At 36.2% G+C, this 13,031-nt stretch overlaps 1 protein-coding gene across 1 annotated transcript in view; it reads left to right on the forward strand.

The window, feature by feature from the left end:
• Nucleotides 1-13,031, forward strand: part of BMPR2 (bone morphogenetic protein receptor type 2) — a 197,819-nt gene that overhangs the window by 145,969 nt on the left and 38,819 nt on the right. Inside the window, exons 4-7 of the mRNA XM_038585397.1 lie at nt 6,282-6,392; nt 7,141-7,232; nt 9,546-9,776; nt 10,489-10,603. Coding sequence (XP_038441325.1) covers nt 6,282-6,392; nt 7,141-7,232; nt 9,546-9,776; nt 10,489-10,603 — 549 coding nt within the window. The remainder of the gene's footprint in view (nt 1-6,281; nt 6,393-7,140; nt 7,233-9,545; nt 9,777-10,488; nt 10,604-13,031) is intronic.

A 13,031-nucleotide genomic window follows, 5' to 3' on the forward strand; every position in this document is an offset into this window, starting at 1 on the left:
CTGCAGCCCGGGGTGTGATTCTGGAGACCCGGGATCGAGTTCCACGTCAGGCTCCCTGCATGGAGCCTGCTTCTCCCTCTCCCTGTGTCTCTGCCTCTCTCTGTGTGAGTGTGTCTCTATGAATAAATAAATAAAATCTAAAAAAAAAAACTATCAATGTCAACATCGTGAGTGTTAAAAAAAAAAAAATGGATCAGTAACCTAAATATAAAAGTTAAAACCGTAGAGCTTTTAGAAGAAAACATGGGATATATCTTCATAGCCTAGGATTTAGCAGTGAATTCTTAAATACAGATCCCAGAAGTGTGAGATTATATAACCTGAGCCGAAGGCAGACACTTGACCAACTGAGCCACCCAAGTCCCCTCCACTATATTTTTAACACATTTATCATAGTTATTTAAGTCTCTGATATTTTCATCCCAGTGATTGTTTCTGTTGGTGACTCCTTTTTGGCATTGAACTATATTTTCTTTTTTACATCTTTTGACTTTTGGTTGAATAATGAACATTGCAGATAAAAGAAAAGTAGAGTCTAAAATAAGTATTATTTATGTCCCCCAGCAAGAACAAGAGGAAGAGAGCAGGCCCTCAGCTGTTGGGGAGTCCCTGCCCCAACTTAATCCTCCAACACACTGAGAATCTCCTGACCTCCAATTTACATCCTAGACCCCGAGGAAGGGGAGGGGCTTGGGGAGCCCTACCTTGTCATGTACCATCAATAAAGTATACTGTACCCCCCCCCCAAAAAAAGTATTATTTATGTCCAGAAAAGGATAAAAGGATACATCCTATTTTTTCAAGCTATTACCAGGTAGGGTTAAATGAACGTAGTCTGTTAACTGAGCTGTATATTTGGGCTTTGTTTTTGCTTCAGTTTGATGCATTTTTTAATAGGTTTCAAATGATTTGAGGGCAAGATGAACCTTCACCTCAGTATGGTTTGAGATATCAGTGCTTATAGGATTTCTCTTAGTTCTCCTTCTTTGCCTTCAGCCTTTGCTGGCACTTCTAGAAAGAGCACTTCTAGAAAGAGCTCTCTCAACTTTACTAATCCTTGCCCAGTTGCAGGTGGACACTGTCTTGTAATCAGTGAAAGCCTGCCCAGAAAATTTGCTTCAGCTCTCTTCCCCTATTCTCAGACTTTAGCAGGCCTTTTGTACCTACACTTTAGAGGGTTCTATCAGTTCTCATGTCCTGCCTCTATTCATACTTGTGAGTACTTGGTAAAGAAAGGCCTGTAGAAAAGAGTTGGTAGGTGACTGCAAGCTCTTTTTGTATGCACAGCCCCTAGATATTCTTAGCTGTCATGCTATCCAGTACTCTTATGCTTTAAGAATTTGTTAAATGTTTGGCTGTTTCTTCCTACTCACCTCTATGGATGGTGTCTTCTACTTACTACGTCACCAAGGATAAAGGCACTTTTAGGTCTCTTCTCTCTTAGAAAGGGATTGTTACATACTAGTTTTTAATAGATTGGTTTCTTTGTGTCCTTTGCTCTTAATGAACTTTAAAGAAAAGGCTGTGATTTTGTGGGTTTCCTAGGTGTCTTGGGTTATTATTAGGGTGGCAGTAAAATTTGCTTGCATCTTTTTATATCCTAACTGAAATGGAAGTAACTTTTTTCACATTTTTTAAAAAATATTTTATGTGTTTATTTGAGAGAGAGAGAGAGATAGCAAGAGAGATCACAAGCTGGGGAGAGGGACAGAGGGAGAGGGAGAAGCAGGCTCCCTGCTGAACTGGGAGCCCAACATGGGGCCTGATCCCAGAGCCCTGGGATCATGACCTGAGCCAAAGGTTGACACTTAATTGACTGAGGCACCCAGGCACCCCTACCTTTTTTCACATTTTAACATATCTAATGTGATGCATCATTTATTTCATCTTATTTAAACAGCCATCAATCAAAAGACTTACTATTGCTTTCCTACCACTAAGAAAAACATTATCTCAAATAATTATAAAATGATATCAATGTGTGAAGCATCCCAACTTAAGAGATTTTTAGATGACGGCAGTGTGCATATTAAAATTGATTAAATATGATGCTTGTCATCTGCACACACATGAACTTGATTGTTAGACTGATAGACTATCTACTGAACAAACAGTCCCTCAATGTTTCTGTCAACAGACCATTTGAGAAAATTATAGTTCTGTCATTTGAAAACTATATTGGATGGCAAAATATTGATGTTGCTAAGATATAGTATTAGATATTTGAAGATTATGTACTTTCTACTTTTTAGTGGGAAGTTTTTATAATAAAAAGATTAAAAATAAAACAATCTCCCATTGGCACTTTTTGGTATGATCAAAAAAGCTTATGCATTGGCAGGCTTAGTCTGTAGATCATGGGATTCTTTTTTGGGGGGGAGGGACTTTTGATCTTTAAGATTCAAACCTCATGTAGGGTGTAGAGCTTACACACACACAAAAGAAAGAAAGAGAGAGTGGGGGGAGGGGGGGAGGGAGGGAGGGGAGAAGGAAGGAAGGAAGGAAGGAAGGAAGGAAGGAAGGAAGGAAGGAAGGAAGGAAGGAAGGAAGGAAAAGAGAAAAGAGAAAAAAGGGACGCCTGGGTGGCTCAGCAGTTCAGCGTCTGCCTTTGGCTCAGAGTGTGATCCTGGAGTCCTGGGATCAAGTCCCACATCAGGCTCCCTACATGGAGCCTACTTCTCCCTCTGCCTATGTCTCTTCCTCTCTCTCTGTGTCTCTCCTGAATAAATAAATAAAATCTTTTAAAAAAGAAAAGAGAAGAGTGTGCGTACATTAAAATTTTCAGAATGGGTGTCAGTCCCAGGGAAGAAAATTCCAAAGATGATAGTGGAAAGCACTCTAATAAGAAATGCTGTATTCTTCTTCTCAATTATGTTTTTAATGGCACAAAAGAAAGAATGTGTGTAGAGTCATTGTATTGCCCACTTGAAACTAATATATGTCATTTATATCTAAATTAAAAAAAAAGAAATGTATGGAAAACAGAACATAGATGTTAGCTTCAAAAAGAGATTCAGAAAAATCAGAAAGTTTTAGGGATACCTAGGCCAATTTATTTTTATTCTCTTTTTAAAGTTCACATAAACCTATTTTGAAAAAGCTATGACTAGGTAATCTAAAGGAGTTGTTTCAGTAAGTATAGTTTGAGATATAGTGTAAGCAGTATAATTTTTAATACAGTATTTCTTTTTTCTGAATAAAAAAATATAAGTACCATATAGTTAATATTTGTAGTGTGTTTAAGATACTACTCTTCTTCATAGACTATAAAAAGCATCTGTTGCTTAAATCAGTGCCTTTCTTAAATCAAACTTTTTAAAATAGGAACATTTCTGGAAACTTTACTATTTATATTTATTATCACATAATTTTAACCTTTTTTCTAGAAGTTTTGGTAATGCTAAAATCACTATCTGTTAACAAGAAAAATAGAACAACAGGTGCTTTCATTCATTGCTAGTAGGAATCAAAACAGTATGGCCAATTTGGAAGATAGTTTGACAGTTTTTTTTAGAGCTGAGCATAGGCTTACCATACAACTCAGCAGTCCTGCTCCTCGCTATTTACCCAAATAAGTTGAAAACTTATGTCTATACAAAAATCTGTATAAAAATGTTTATAGCAACTTTATTCATAGTTGCCGAAATTGGAAGAAACCAAGGTGTCTTTCCATAGGTGAGTGGATAAACACTGGTACATCCATGCCATGAAATGTCATTCACTGATGACAGTGAACTATTCAGCCACAAAAAGACATGGAGTAATCTTATATGCATATTGTTTAGTGAAAGAAACTAGTCTGAAAAGTCTACATAGTGTATTATTTCAACTATATGACATTCTGGAAAAGGCAAAACTATAGGCACAGTACAAATATCAGTTGCCAGACAGGTGGGAGGTGGAGTGGGGAATGAATCGGTGGAGCACAGGACACTTTACGTTAGCAAAATTATTTTGTATGATACTGTAACTGTGAATACCTCTATTAAAACCCATAGAACTGTACAACACAAAGAGTGAAACATAATGTAAACTATGGGCTTCAGTTAATATATTGATAATGGTTCATCAATTGTAACAAATACGCCACTCTGTATCAATCTGTTCCAGCAGCTATGGGAGAGGAAAATATTTTTTCTCCTACCCTTCTAGGTTCTTGGCTGAGAGTGTCACATCCCCTGTACTCCCATAATAAAAAGACAGTGTAACAGGATAAAAACAGATTTAATAACATATATATATTCTTCCTGCATACATGAGATACCCAGGAAAACTGGGTAAATCTTTGAAATGGCCTAAGTCACCACCCTAAATACTATCTCCAGCTAAGCCAACAGAAGGGGAGTGGAGAGGGAGTTTACTAGGAAAAGCACAGTAAACAAATGTATGGTTGCTGAGCAGATTTAAATCAATGTCTTCTCTATTGATTACAGTTTCTAGAGTTTTAGTCATATTCTTCTTCCTAGTACAGAGGAGACACCTTGTAACAAATGGAAATCTTCCTTATAAATTGTGTGTTACAAAAGGGTAACTTCTACTTGGTTTTCAGAGCTTCTTTGTCTCATGTTTCTTAAAAAGAACCAGCTCATGATAGTCCTTATGCCAAAGAGGTATATTTTGGGGTATTGTATTCTGCTACCCCCTCCCTTTTTTTTTTTTTTTCACCAAAGGAGATCTTTCTCTTTTATTAGATTAAAAAACACAAAACCAGTAGGAACTGGAGGGAAAGAAATATAGAAAAGGGCTGGGCGAAGCTCAGAGCTGACAAAAGGGAGAAGCAGCGAGAGAAAGGGAAACATGAAGAGCCCCAATCAGGGCAGGAAAGAGGTTTCTAAGGATTAAACATCACCTTATTTGATGAGACACAAAATTTGACACAAAATTGAATGGACGGTGTGGCTTAAACAACAGAAATTTATTTTCTCACAGTCCTAGAGGCTAGGAGTCCAAGATTATGTGGCAGCATGGTTGAGTTGTGTTGAGAACTTTCCTCCTGGCTTGCAGATGGTTGCCTTCTCACTATTTCCCCACAGAGTAGAGACAGAAAGCAAGCAAGCCCTCTGACAGTTTTTCTTCTAAGGGCATCAGTCCTATCATAAAGGCCCCACACCCATGGCCTAATCTAAACTTAATCTAAACTTCATCCCAAAGGGCCGTCACAGTTCAGTCCATAGTAGATTTTGTTTATTCATTCATCAGTTTATGAACATTCGTGTTGCTTCCATTTTGGCTATTTTAATTAGTGGTGCCATGAAAATTCCCATAGAAGTGTTTGTTTGAGCACTTGTTTTCAATTCTTTGGGGTATATGCCTAGGAATGGAATTACTAGGTATTATGATAATTCTATATTTAACTTTTTGAGGAATTTCCAGAATATTTTCTAAAGCAGATGTACCATTTACATTCCTATCAGCTATATAAAAGAGTTCTAATTTCTCTATATTCTTGCCAACACTTTGTTTGTTTTCGTTTTAAATTATAGCCATCCTCGTGTATATGACATGATATCTCATGATAAAATGAGTTTTTATATGTAGCTTTCTTCCTGTAACCTATTTTGTATGTTAGAAGTAGGTACAATTGGGCAGCCCTGGTGGCTCAGCGGTGTAGCGCCGCCTTCAGCCCGGGGGGGTATGATCCTGGAGACCTGGGATCGAGTCCCATGTCAGCCTCCCTACATGGAGCCTGCTTCTCCCTCTGCCTGTGTCTCTGCCTCTCTCTCTTTCTGTGTGTCTCTCATGAATCAATCAATCAATAAATCTTTAAAAAAAAAAGAAGTAGGTACAATTATCATTATGTTGAAGTCTATTAAAATCCAATAAATGTACTGCAGATTAAAAGATTATTACATGTGTTGCTGAGTGCTAAGAAATATAAAAATGAGAAAACTAAAGATCAGAAAAGTAAAATAATTTGCTAAGTACCAATGAGAGTGGTGTAGAGTCAAGACTTAAAACGAAATGTGATTCTAAAGACTTTTCTTAAATATTCTATTATTCTGCCTATGCTATTCCATGATATAGTTGATATTTCAATAATTAGCACAACCAACACATGTTTCAGTGTTGAAAATCTATATAAAATCATTTGTATGAAAAAAATCATTTGTATGATGAGAAATATATACTTTTTAATTATCAAAAATTTATTATTAATTTTTTTATTTCCTTTGATACAAAAACATTGATGATTTGAGTATATAATGATATAGCCTTTCTGTCAATATTTAACAAAATACTGAAAAAAAGGTGTCTCTGTTTTTCAATTTGTTTTCTTTTAGGTCCACCTCATTCATTTAACCGAGATGAGACAATAATCATTGCTTTGGCATCAGTCTCTGTATTAGCTGTTTTGATAGTTGCCTTATGCTTTGGATACAGGATGCTGACAGGTAAAAATAACACCTTTTATTCTGTTGTTTATTAAATATACCATTTAATCAGAATCAATTTGCTCCTTTTTAAAAAATCTCTGTGTTTTAGTAGCTCTTGTCCTTCTCGCTTGACAAACTTTTTTCCTAGTTTTTATGAAAAGTTTCAGAAATCTCCAAAATAACCTCCCACCTAGCTTCAATGATTATCACATCTCTATATCATCCATAGCTCTGCTCACCACATCCTTCTATGACAGTGGGTTATTTTGAAGTAAATCACATATATCATCTACCTGTAAAAACTTTTAGCATTATCTCTGAAATATAAGGACTTAAAAAATATATAACCACTCTACCATTTTCATATTTAAAAAAAGAAGTAAATAATACTTTGGGATCATCAACTGTCTAGTCAGTTCTACTGAACTTTTAGGTTTCATGAGCTTTTTAGGAAATCAATGCCCATTCATTAATTTGAATAACTTTAATGAAACCATTATTTCTGCAATATTTTGAACTCGGTCTTTTGTTGGAACTATCTCCCAAAATTCAACTTTAATATTATTATTATTATTCATTCATCTTCATTTATAGATGATTCTTAGTAAATAGTTTTAGTTTTACTCTTGATGACATTGGACATAAATTTTGCTGCCTACTCTTCTGTAGCTCTTTTTTATAACTAAAATATAATAAAAAGTATAGTAAAGATACTCATTTTAAGAGAACCATACAAAATAGTAACTTCTTTTTCCTGGTCTTTCAGGAGACCGTAAACAAGGTCTTCACAGTATGAACATGATGGAGGCAGCAGCATCAGAGCCCTCTCTTGACCTAGATAACCTGAAACTGTTGGAGGTAAGATTGTTTAGATATTATGGACTGTTCTTTCTTTCGTCATAGTATATCTGGGACAGTAACTTCATTAACTCACTACACCACTTATCCATTTATTTCATGAACCATTTATTAACTATCATTTTGGTGCAAGGCCTATTCTAAGCACTGAGAATATAGATGAACAGTACAGATAGCCCCCTTGAGGCTTATATTCTTTTTTTTTTTTTTTTTTTAATTATTTGAGAGAGAGAGAGAGCACTAGAGTGAGGGGTGGGGCAGCGGGAGAGGAGGGGAAGAATCTCCAGCAGATTCCCACTGAGCGTGGGGCCTGATGTGCCCTGGGGCTCCATTCCAGGACCCTGAGATCATGACGTGAGCTGAAATCAAGAGTTGGCTGCTTTAACCACCTGAACCACCCAGGCTCCCATTGTGGTTTATCTTCTAGTGGGAAGAGAGTCTACAAACAGGTTAAACAAATAAATGCATATTTGTTTAACCATATTATTTCTAGTAGTAGTAAGCGCTTTGGAGAAAAATTAAGAAGATAAGAAAAATGTAGAAAGGGAGTTAGTAAAGAGAGTATATTTAAAAAGAAGAATATAGAAAAGAGATGATCTTTGAGTACAGACTGCAACAATATAGGAATAAAGATGCGAAATTCTGAGGACACTGTGCCATTCAAGCAATCCATAGTATATGCCCAATAAATATCCCTTGTCTGTACATATATTATATATTTTTATAGGTACATACAAGTATTATATATTATGTTGAATTTAAATTTCATTTAAATTTCATTTGGTAATATCTCAGAACCTATGTTAAAGTCTCATCATGATGAATGTTTGTATGATTTTTACTAGAATAAATGAACTATGATTCCCAAATTAGAGTCTGTTAAATAATACGTATGGTAGTTTTGGTTATATAAAACATTTTAGGGACCTTCTGTTTGGGAGAAAAAGACAATAAACAAAGTTAAAAGATTCAAAAAAAGCATTTTGACACATGAAAAAGAATTGTTCAAGAACTGGTGTAAGTCAAATAGAAGAAATAATCCATAAAAAAATGGACAAAAAAGATGAAGTGCCAATTCACAAAAGAATTAAATGTAGCTTTTAAATGTATAATAAGTCCAGTTTGCTAAATTGAAAAAAGTACTAATTAAAAGCATAGAATTTTATCCTGAACTGAGTAAAACATTCCTAAACATTGCTGGTTTAACAGTATATTGATACAACCTTTCTAAAGGGCATTCTATCTGTTTGTTAAATTTTAACCTAGAAATAGCGAGTGAAATATAACAAAAATCCTTAAATAAATGAAAGAAATCTCCAGAAGCCAAAAATGAAGAAAATGGGTTGCATTTTGCTGATTTTATTTATTTTTTATTGTGTCCTAGATATTAAGAATATTATATTGTGGATACCCCTATGTTGTGTTAGGTTAAGAATGTTATATTGTGGATACCCCTATGTTGTATTAAGAATGTTACATTGTGGATACCCCTATGTTATGTTAGGTTTTTCTATTGTTTAATAGGCAGTTAACTTGGTTGGACATGCTGCAAACTCCTTTCTTACGCAGAAGCTCAAATCTCAGTGCAATTATTTTATCTTTAGCTGGAATTGGTCTCATGTATTCATGGGTTTCCCACTCTCTCACTCTTTTGTGGGATTCTCCCCTCACTTTCCAGCATCTGTGGTTGCACTTAATTCTGTCCTCTGGTTCTTAGGGCCAGAAAGATTATGGATTTACTATCACAGTTCTACCTCCACTGTAGAGTGTTCATTTCAACCTGCACTCAGGCTAAAAGCTATAAAATGGGTAGTTCACCCTATGGCATTCCTTTCTAAAGGTTGATTCCCAGAGTGAATCTACTTCCTTTCATTCATTCTTTAACACTTTTAGATTTCTTTTTAAAATTTTGTTCAGAGTGCCTGTGTCGCCCAGTCAGTTAAGTGTCTGCCTTCAACTCAGGTCATGATCCTAGGGTCCTGGGATTGAGCCTCACATCAGGCTCCCTGCCGCATGGAGTCAGCTTGTCCCTCTCCCTCAGCCCTTCCCCCCACTCATGCTATTTCTCAAGTAAGTAAAAATAAAATAAAATAAAATGTTGTTTAGAGTTGTTATCTGTCAGAAGACTGGGTCTGGTAGGAGCTTCCTGAGCCATTTGAGATGTGCAATTTATTAGTTTTTTGACAATGGAGTAATTTAAACTATAAGCAATAGAGAGCTAAGGTCTTTAATTGGGATTGTACTTTTTTGGAAAATTTGATTTTCAGTCGTGATATGAATTAATACCTTGCTTTCTTCAAAACAAATTTACAGCTGATTGGCCGGGGTCGATATGGAGCAGTATATAAAGGTTCCTTAGATGAGCGTCCAGTTGCTGTGAAAGTGTTTTCCTTTGCAAACCGTCAGAATTTTATCAATGAGAAGAATATTTACAGAGTGCCTTTGATGGAACATGACAACATTGCTCGCTTTATAGTTGGAGATGAGAGAGTTACTGCAGATGGACGCATGGAGTATTTGCTTGTGATGGAGTATTATCCCAATGTAAGTTCTTTATAAAAATTAAACTGACATTTATATGTGCTGTCAATCAGATTTTCAGGAGGACTACTGTTCTATAAAACATTGGTAGTTAGCAACTGGTAATTACTGGTCTGCAGTGAGATAAGGATCTCATATCAGAATGAATCCACTCAGTCACTAGTAAACTGTTTAGTTCATTTGGCACTGTCTCTTCCTCCCTCTCAGCAAGACTTTCTTAATGAAGGAAATAGTGTTTTGATTGACATTAATTCTGGTGCAAGCTCCTTATCCCTGTCTGGTTATAAATAGTTTGTGGATGAGCACTTTGAAGGACACTGACACATATTTACAGCTTTCTGTTTTGTACTTGTAAAACAAAAAAAAATGCACTTTGTATTCATACTAGTAAGAGATACACTATAAATAATCTAAAAAACTATTTTTTAATCTTAATTTGATAAATCAAAGCATTTAATATGAAATAATCATTTACACTTTTTAATATTGGAGAATGAAAATTAATAATGTTAAGTTTCCCTTTTCATCCTCTCCTCCCCTCTTGCAGAAATGTCTTATTAACTCCTTTGAGATCTCGAAATGTCATAGTTCATTAGATATTCATGGAATCTTAACCTGCTTAAGTATTTTATAAGGTTGCTGCTAATTTATCTCCTCATGTACAAGTAAATTAATTCCATTTTTTTGTATGGGTGTATTTTTCTCCATTATATAGGGATCTCTATGCAAGTATTTGAGTCTCCATACAAGTGATTGGGTCAGCTCTTGCCGTCTGGCTCATTCTGTGACTAGAGGATTGGCTTATCTCCATACAGAATTGCCACGAGGAGGTAAGACAATGGATAGAAGAGAATAACACTCAGATGGGGTTTAAAATTCACAAAGGGAAATTTTATTCATACCTTCAAACTAAGAGTATATTTTATATAATAGCAGATTTATTATTAGCCAGTTGTTTAAAAGATCTGGCATGAGGAAATGGATTTGAGATATAATAGGAAGAATATGAAAAAGAACTTAAAGACTTTGGAGAGGTCATGGATCTCACTGAGATTTTTTTTAAAGATTTTATTTTTATTTATTCATGAGAGACACTGAGAGAGAGGCAGAGATATAGGCAGAGAGAGAAGCAGACTCCCCATTGGAAGCCTGATGTTGGACTCCATCCCAGGACCCTGGGATCATGACCTGAGACAAAGGCAGATGCTCACCCACTGAGCCACCCAGGCACCCTGAGATGTTTAGTAAAGCCCTCACTAACTCCTCTGTAAAGATACATGTATGGCATGCTTTTAAGAATGTTCTTTTCAGTGATTCAGACGGATAGGCATCTGCCTTTGGCTCAGATCATGATCCAGGGTCCTGGGATCCAGCCCCTCACTGGGCTCCCTGCTCAGCTGGGAGTCTGCTTCTCCCTCTCCCTTCTGTGCTCTCTCTCTCTCTCAAGTAAATAAATCTTAAAAAAAAAAAAAAAGAAAGAAAGAAAATGAATGTTCTTTTGGTTCTAGTGGTTCACAGACCCATTAAAGTCCATTATAGACTTAGGTTAAAAACCTCTTAGCAAGGCTATACTGTATTTTCTTGCATTTATTTGCTTATTTAAATACAGTGCATTACCAATTCTTTACTTTTAATATCATATGGATCTTTATTCTGTGGTTGATTGATCTTGAGTATAAATCCTATGTGTATCTTTCTATAATTCAGTGTTTCTCTTAGTTAGAATTAGGTTTGTTCAAATTGGTCAGGGGGAAAAAATAATAGGTTTCAATAAGAATGAAAATTTTTTTTCTCCTGTAAGAATTTAGAGAGAAACAATCTAAGATTGGTTTGGTAGCACTGTGGTATTATTGGGAAAAGAGAGGGAGGGCAGAAGGTGCCTCCAGAAGTCCTATTCTTATGTTTTATTTTCTAGAACTTAGTTCATGCTCAACTACCATACTTAGCTGCAAGAGATGCTGAAAATGTAGTAGTAGTAGTAGTAGTAGTAGTAGTTGTTGTTGTTATTTTAACCTGGATGTGTTGCTGTCTCAAATAATACTGGATTCCTTTACCAGTAGAAAGAAGATAATGCATGGTGGAGTCACTCTTTGCCAATGTTTCAGAACTGTGTGGTTGTGTTTTTTGCCATAACTACAGTTTTCTTCAGCATCGATGTACATTTTTGCTAGTTGTTCAGAGCATCGGTTTAATACATTTACTTTAACTTTGTTTCAAAGTGCTCCTTACATCACAGGCTGGTCTAAATGAGCTTTGCCTCGAAAATCAGTCTTTTGCTTCCTCAAGCTTTCATCCCATATGGGATTTTCTTGTCATACAATAGCCCAGAATATTGTTTTTCCAGTTTCTGACCTCTGTAGATAAGAGAATCATTAATATATCAATTTCTTAGATCTTTGTTCCACTGTGTAATAGCATGGATCATCTCTTCTAGCTGCTGCTTCATATATAAATAATTTCTCCTGAATAATTTATCACTTCATTTATCTTGACATCTTGCTTTTCCTGAATACAGAATTGACCAATGTTATTGCCTGTGTCAGCAATTTGATGCACTTATTCTACTGCTTTAGCACATTAACCATTTGGACTGTGTTTCCTTACTCTTAAATATTATTGTAATTCATTTAAAGAGCTGACTTAGCACAGAATTTAAAATACCATCCTAATCCCCTTTTTTAAGACTTGCATGATTTAGCAACATTTCTTTTCTTTTTTTTTTTTTTAATTTATTTATTTATGATAGTCACACAGAGAGAGAGAGAGAGGCAGAGACATAGGCAGAGGGAGAAGCAGGCTCCATGCACCGGGAGCCCAACGTGGGATTCGATCCCGGGTCTCCAGGACCGCGCCCTGGGCCAAAGGCAGGCGCCAAACCGCTGTGCCACCCAGGGATCCCCTGATTTAGCAACATTTCAAGTCAAACATTGGCTGAAAAGAATGATTACCATCAAATAAGAGATTTATTTCATGTAGAAGTTATTCTCAAATATTACCTAATATTAAAAACTAGTCAACTATTTTTAAAAACCAGGTATATGGGCAGCCCAGGTGGCTCAGCGGTTTAGCGCCATCTTCATCCCAGGGCGTGATCCTGGGATTCAGGGAGCCCGACGTGGGACTCCATCCTGGGTCTCCAGGATCACACCCTGGGCTGAAGGCGGCGCTAAACCACTGAGCCATCCGGGCTGCCCTACCCAGGGGAACTTTATTGGGAAAAGTCTCTCAATGGACAGTATGTAGTTCTCCCCTTTGCAT

Source organism: Canis lupus, chromosome 37 (genome assembly GCF_011100685.1).
Source record: "Canis lupus familiaris isolate Mischka breed German Shepherd chromosome 37, alternate assembly UU_Cfam_GSD_1.0, whole genome shotgun sequence".
Classification (NCBI taxonomy): Eukaryota; Metazoa; Chordata; class Mammalia; order Carnivora; family Canidae; genus Canis; species Canis lupus.